A 7,500-nucleotide genomic window follows, 5' to 3' on the forward strand; every position below is an offset into this window, starting at 1 on the left:
CTACTGAATCTCCTCTTTTTTCCACTCAAGAGAAGTGTTTCTATTTCCTGCCGGCAGGTTTCCTCTGTGTAGTGCTCTACTGGCTTACAGATATTTGAACTAAAAGGGAAGTTTCAATGTATGGTTTTAAAGTTTGGCTAACAGTCCATTGGAAGGATTGCTACGGTGTGATCTTAGGGTATCAAAGAAGTTTTGTGAAAAGCCTAATTAAACATTGTAGCAACAGCCTGAAACAAACATTGGCCTGATTAGCAAATAAAACAGGGCTTCAGAAGCATTAATTTATCATAAATTATTAGTAAACTAAGTACAAATAATTCTCTTCTGCTCAAGGATTCTTTAAGGACCATGACTTACCTTACCTGTATCGGCCTCATGTTTCCAGCTAGGCTCTGGGTCACTCCATTCCGAATGCCATGCTGGATTTCCCTTGTTAAAGGGCACCAGAAAGTGGTGATTTGGAGCATAGTACTTTTGAATTGTTACACCTCTGTCTTCAGTGATACTTAAGATCTAACCTCTAAGAATTTGCTCAAAGTTCTCTTCTGCTTCATTCTTTTTTCTGGCCCTTGATAGGGGCGACTCAATTTCAGATTTTTAGTGGTGATTCCTGATGCGCCTGTCTTTCTGTTCATCTCCCTCAGGGCCTCCAGACGTGGATCAACCTTGTGAGCCAAGCTTGCAGGCCTGGAGTCCTGAGCTCCACCTGTACCACATGAACATGACGGTCCCCTGCCCTGCAGAAGGCTGTAGCCTGGAGCTGCTCTTCCAGCACCCAGTCCAAGCTGACACTCTTACCCTGTGGGTCACCTACCTCTCCATGGACTCCTCCCAGGCGCTTTTTGACACAGAGATCTTGCTGGAACACCAGGAGTCCGTGCACCTAGGCCCCTTAGACACTTTCTGTGACACCCCACTCACTATCAAACTGCACGTTGATGGGAAAGTCTTGGGGGTGAAGGTCTACACCTTTGATGAGCGGATGGAGATTGATGCAGCTCTCCTGACTTCTCAGCCCCACAGTCCCTTGTGTTCTGGCTGCAGGCCCGTGAGGTACCAGGTCCTCCGTGAACCCCCATTTGCCAGTGGCTTGCCCATGGTGGTGACACATCCTCACAGGAAATTCACAGACGTGTGAGTTGGGCAGTAGGGCTTTCTAAACCACGGGGCTTCCTGAGGCTTTGGGAGTGGGTTTGGCTTCCTTTTTCTCCATTTTTTTAATATTCTGATATGCCCTTATTTGGAGAAATGTTCAGACTCTCAGAGGGGGTTTTATTCTAAAGTGGCATCTCTGAGATGAACAAAAGTATTTCCCAGAAGGGGCAAGCAGGTGTTCTGACTGATGATGCCATCTTTACGGTTATGGAAAAAAAGAGGTTAGTATTTGATATGTTTCAGTTGGACTGAAAATATTAATTGCCATAAATAAGTTGATCAGAGTCAGATACTCCTGTCTGGTAACACAATTTGATTTTTGATCCTTGCTTTTAAAAAACTTTTTATTAATCTGCCACAGCTCCTATACCATTCAGAGGTTACAGTCACCTATTCTACAGCTAAGCAGAGAAGCCAAGGGTCCTGCAGACACTATACTCTACTTTCATGACTCATTCATTTTTCTTTCCTCCCTCCCTCCCTTCCTCTCTCTTTCCTTCTTTTCCAACCCTCCTCTTTCTCTTTCTTCTGTTCTTTCTACATTTAGTGAGTTCTTAAGTGCTCCTGGCACTGTGTGCTCAGTGGTGGGGACACAGACTAAGATAAGATCATTGGCTTAAAGAGTTCAATGTCCATAGAGTAGGAGGCTGGTATCTCTAAAGGCAAATTTTCCTCACCTCATAATTTTCCTCAGAGGCTGCCCTGAGGGCAGAACTCAGGGTAAAACAAAAGTTTTATCAAAGGTGCTATATTAGTTAGTTTTCGATGCATTAGAAATCATCACAAAACATAGTGGGTTAAAACAACAAACACTATTTCTCATGGTTCTATGGGTTGGCTGTGTGTACTCACCTGGACCCGCTTGGCCAGGGCTAGGTGGCCCCAGGTGACCTCATGCACGCATTGGAGGCTCAGCTAAGACACTGACATGGCTGGGAGGATGAAGTTCTCTTTCCCCATTGTCTCTCCTTCACTAGGAGGCTTTGCCTGGGCTTGTTCTCATGCTGGTGGAAGGCTTTCCAGAAGGAGGGATGGCAAGTCCCCAGACACTCACATTTTTCAAGCTTCTGCTTACATTACTCATGACATCATTCCACAAGTCAAAGCAGGTCACAGTCAATTCCAGATTCTGCGGGTGGCAAAATCAATTCTATTTCTTGATGAGAGAAACAGTAAAGTCACATCACAGAAGGGCATGCATGCATCTGGGATGGGAAGAATTTGTGGCCATTTTTCAGTCTGCCACAGCTGCAAAAGAGTAGAGAAAAATGTTCACCTTGAATTTTACTACATTTTTCCTCTCATCTTAGCTCTATGAATTAGAACTAGAAGACAGTGAAATGGTCAAAAAGCTCATGCAAAATAGGAGGATAGATCATGGGATGGATTTGAAAAGAAAAAAATATATTTTGGGGGGGTTTCTTTAGTAAGGCAATTAAAATGATATTTGTTATCTAACTTGATATACACACGTGCATGCGTGCACACACACACACACACACACACACACCTGTACACACAACCTTTAAGGTCAATAATATCCCATTGTATAGATGAGAGAACTAAGGCTTAACTTTAATTTGGTTGAACAGAGCTCGTAAGTGGCAAGCTCAAGATTAAAATCCAATTTTCTGACTGAGTCTCATCTTGGTTCCCTTTCCTTAGTAACACATTACCTTTTACAAACTCAGCTCATTGGAGGTCGGGGCTACCTGCTGCTGAGTTTTCTCCACAAGAAGCGTAAACATATCCTGACGCTCCCTTCCAATCCTTTCCCAGCCACAGAGCAGTATGAGACTTTTATGCGTGGCTGGATGAGAAGTCAGACAGAAACCACCCTGCGAAAGGGAAGCCATCAGAATTGATTAGGATATAAAACTGGTTTTGCTTTGGAAATACCTGGCACTCTGATGAGGAGTGCGTCCCTACAGAAAGCTAATTTGGAAATCTATGTCTTTCATATTTATGTGTCTTTCCTACTAAAATAACTGAAAGCCAGCACAGAGGTGTTTAAAGCTGTTTTGAAACCCCACGACATTTCCTGTTTGCTTGTTGCAGCATCAAGCGAAAGAGTAGAGGCTTTGTGGTTGAGTCGAAGAGTGTGTTAAAGAAGAGAGGGTCTTGGCAGGAGATCTGTGGGCACCACTTACGGCAGTCCCAACAGCCCTCTGAGATCCTGTTCTCCTAAGTCACTCCCATCCTAGCTTGACTTTAGCGGTATTTTTCCGATTAGGGCAGGCACTGGACAAAAATTAAGTTGAGGGCAGAATTTGTCTTTGGAACCAGCAACCTCCCTCTTGAGTCCCTTCCCCCTTGCAAATGTTCAGTCTCTCACGTTCTCCACTTGATCAGTGCAATTGGGCTCTAGATAGAATCAGATAAACTCCTTCCATCTCAGGTGTCAATTGATAACTCCATTCCTGGTTTATATGTATTTTGGAGGTTCGGAGGTGGGGAGTCATTTAATGCATTTCCAGTTGTGGAATTGCTTGCATCCACACGATGATGGAAGGTGTTCTCACCTCCTTCTAGGAGAGAGTGGCTTTTCCTTGTAAGCATTCTGCCTCCTCAAGACAAGAATTCTCTTGAGAGACAAGAAAACTCTGATTCACAGACCCAAGAAGGGCCTTGCTGAGACCGAACTCTGAAACTTTCATCTTCCGTTCCTATGACTACTTGAATGATACAGAAGACGAGGTTTTCAATAGTTGGTGGTTTTCTGTGTGTGTATATATAACATGGTAAAGATACACTCGAAATACCATTCTCTTAGATTGCCTAGGACTGTGAGTTCAGTTTTAATTCAGCAAGCATTTGTTGTACATTCACTGTGTGGAATGTACTGGAAATACAGAACTGAATATGGTTTCAAACATTCTGCTGTTCTGTAAGACTATATGCCCTGATCTTTGTTTCAAACAATGTGGCATATGTTTAACATTTATATTCCCTGTAATATTTATTTTAAACTCCTGCAAACCATCTGAAAAGGACCCAGGGTGTGCCCCACTTCCTGGATATGGTGGTTACAGCCCATTGGTTTCCACAGGGAGGTCACACCTGGGCAGATGTATCGGTACCAAGTTCAAGCTGCAGCTGGAGCAGAACTGGGAGAAGCTTCGCCTCCTCTGAGCCACATCCATGGAGCTCCTTACTGTGGAGATGGGAAGGTTGCAAGGTGAGGACATACTGTATGCCTGGTATTGTGTGAGGGAGGATGCCCTGCCCTGCTTGGACAAGGAGGGTTAGCCTCAAGTTTTCAGCTTGACTGGTTTGGGAAATGTAAGGGGCAGGGCACTATGTGATTCAAGTGTTAAACAAAATCTAGGACCTAGTAGATATCTTGAGTGGTCAATCACATCTCTACATAGTTAAGGATGGGCCCACTTTTATTTAGAGCTCACCCCAGTCATAGATATGGGGGTTGATTCTGTGGGAACCCTCTTCAGGTTTCAGAGAACAACTGCTGGGCAGTGACTCAGGGCAGGAATTCATGGTGGAGAAGGTTACTTGCCAAATGATGCTGAAGGAGGATGTGAGGATAGCTTTTGGATCAGCTGCCGGTCTTATACTACTAATGAGCTGTGTGACCTGAGGAAAATCAGTATAGCTTTCTGAGCTTCACTTGCTCATTTGATCCCTGGAAGACCTGATTGTAATGTAATTTCCAGCTATTCCATAAAATCACCAAGGTAAAAATGGAACCACTTCTTTGATTTCTTAACGTGCCATATTCATTTTTCCGTTACCCTTTAGTGACATCAATCTAGAGGACTAATTCATTCTGGTTTGCCTGGGACTTGCCGGAATTTAGCACTGATTACTTCCGTGTCCCAGTGATCACCCTATATTAACCTGTTCTGAATGCTTATCTAACCTAATATGTTACTTATATAAAGCTGCTGGGAGTAGGAGATTAGAAGGCTAGGCACTGTGATTTGTCTTAGATCCTGCATCCTAATAAGATGACTTTTTTTTTTTTTTTTTTTTTTTTTTTTTTTTTGCGGTACGCGGGACTCTCACTGCCGTGGCCTCTCCCATTGCGGAGCACAGGCTCTGGAGGCGCAGGCTCAGCGGCCGTGGCTCACGGGTCCAGCCGCTCCGCGGCATGTGGGATCTTCCCGGACCACAGCACGAACCCATGTCTCCTGCATTGGCAGGCAGACTCTCAACCACTGCGCCACTGGGGAAGCCCCAAATGTCCCAGATCAAGGAAAAGTACCTTACACCTTTTTTTTGGCCACACTGCACGGCTCATGGGATCTTAGTTCCCCAACCAGGGCCCATGGCAATGAAAGCACCGAGTCTTAACCATTGGACCACCAGGGAGTTCCCAGTATCCTATATCTTGAAGACCTAATAGAAAGCAATCTATAGCCTTTCTTGGGGTTTCATCCCATTGTTTAGTAATGACTAAATACTGTTTATCTTTTCAATCCTCTAAGATTCCTAAGCTTTACTGTAAGTCTACTCCTTTTCATAGAAATATAAACACCAAATGTTTGCAGACCTCAGAACTATATCAAGCGACTGAGGTCACTTTAATACCCAAACCTTGCTAGTTTGCTGCCACCTTCTGCCTTACTCAGTCTCAGCTTGCCCCTTCTCCTCCTCCATCTCAATTAAATATCTCCCTGGGGAAGCCTCACATATGCACAGAGCAAATCTGGCTGTTGTTGATGTTCTCCCTGGCTGCCCCATTTTAAGTCTGCTCCCCTCTAGTTAAGGTGTCTGCAGGACTAGATTACCATTACTACCCGGACAGAGTCCTCCTTGAACAAACTACTTGGCTTTATGTCGTAGCATCTCCTACAGCAGTCCTCCGACGGAGTTTCTGATGCCCCATGGTGCCGCATCTGCCTGCGGAGCTCGGGCAGAAAGAGGCAAGGGCCCTCTTCCTAATCTGATATTACACATTCTAGCCTGAGCTTTGAAACAGCTTCACCTGTAGCAACACCTGCTTGGCTACTGGGCCTCACAAGGCTCTTTATCAAAATGTTCCTTTAGACTCTGCCTGTATTCCCTCTCTGTAAATAGTCATACTTAGTTCTGCCATCCAATGAGAAGATATCTCTGAATTGCAGCTTTGTCTCAGCTAGGGGCACTCCATTACCCATGAAGCAGGAAGGAGCTGTACAAATCATTTAATCCACTGTTTAAAACGCGGAAACGTGTAGATTCATTCTAATGGAATCACAGATCCCCAAGAAGTCATCCTCAGATTCTAGTTTAATAAATTTTTATTAGAAGCTACAGGTTGTCACTTTGGATATCACTTGTCCGTAAGAAAATGGATAGAAAACAAAGCCACACGTAGATGGGCAGGTTTCCTCCTCACTAGATCAGCTAACTACTTTTAGGGTTCCCCTCATTATGAGGTTGATAGGTCTCTTCTAGTGTAAGATCATCTTCCGGAAACACTGGCAGGACCCCTGGTGGATCTCCTAATGTGTCTGAACCATTAGCTACTTTTCCTGTAAAAGCATTCTCTTAGCTCCAACTTCTCTCCAGCTTGCATTTTTAAATACATAATAAGGAGTTTTAAGAACTTGAAGTGATGGTAACCAAACAAGAAGAATCATTTTATGTATGTATGTATATAAGAATGTACACTTTTACCTTCTAGGAGCCTGGGCGAAGAGTGTGATGATGGAGACCTTTTGAGTGGAGATGGCTGCTCAAGGGCATGTGAACTAGAGGAAGGTTTCAACTGTGTAGGTGAGTTTAGAAACACCTGCCTAGGCTTATGTCCTATTTTTGGAGGGGTCTCCGTGTCTTATTTTTGTGAGCTCTTACTGATAATAACAATAACATTTGATGTGTCTATTGTGTGCCTGGCACTAATCGTTTCACATATATTTTCCCATTTAATCCCTACAATAAATATGAGGAGACCAAACGGAGACACAGAGAGCCTAAATAACTTGCTTTCTCTTATACAGCTAGAAGTGATGACGTCAGGATTTGAACTAAGGAAGCAAAGCTCTAGAGTCTACATGTTAAACCACTAGGTCACCCTGCCTCTTAGATTAACGTTACCAAGGGTTGCTCTTGGGTCCTCATGTCTGATGTCAGACTGTCAGCCAAGTAGCACAATCCCAGAGATTCTACATAAAAATTAGGGTAGGGTACGTTTTAAGCCAAAGGGAGTACAGGATATCTCTTGGTATCTGTGTTTAATAGATAAGATCATCAAGAATGGCAGAGGGTCATAACATTTCTTAATCCTGGTGAATCACTGGTAATACATTATTACTAGGTGGCTTTGACTCTAGTCTCTTGATACACAGGAAGGCCCTCTAGAACACTTCTCCCAATTCTGATTAAAACCATCAACAGGCTTCT

General features: G+C 43.8%; 1 protein-coding gene across 1 annotated transcript in view; it reads left to right on the forward strand.

Annotated features, from left to right (window-relative positions):
- PAPPA2 (pappalysin 2) overlaps positions 1-7,500 on the forward strand; it is a 281,960-nt gene that overhangs the window by 127,184 nt on the left and 147,276 nt on the right. Inside the window, exons 7-9 of the mRNA XM_065870845.1 lie at positions 645-1,134; positions 4,205-4,333; positions 6,782-6,873. Coding sequence (XP_065726917.1) covers positions 645-1,134; positions 4,205-4,333; positions 6,782-6,873 — 711 coding nt within the window. The remainder of the gene's footprint in view (positions 1-644; positions 1,135-4,204; positions 4,334-6,781; positions 6,874-7,500) is intronic.

This window comes from Phocoena phocoena, chromosome 1 (genome assembly GCF_963924675.1).
Source record: "Phocoena phocoena chromosome 1, mPhoPho1.1, whole genome shotgun sequence".
In the NCBI taxonomy this organism is placed as follows: domain Eukaryota; kingdom Metazoa; phylum Chordata; class Mammalia; order Artiodactyla; family Phocoenidae; genus Phocoena; species Phocoena phocoena.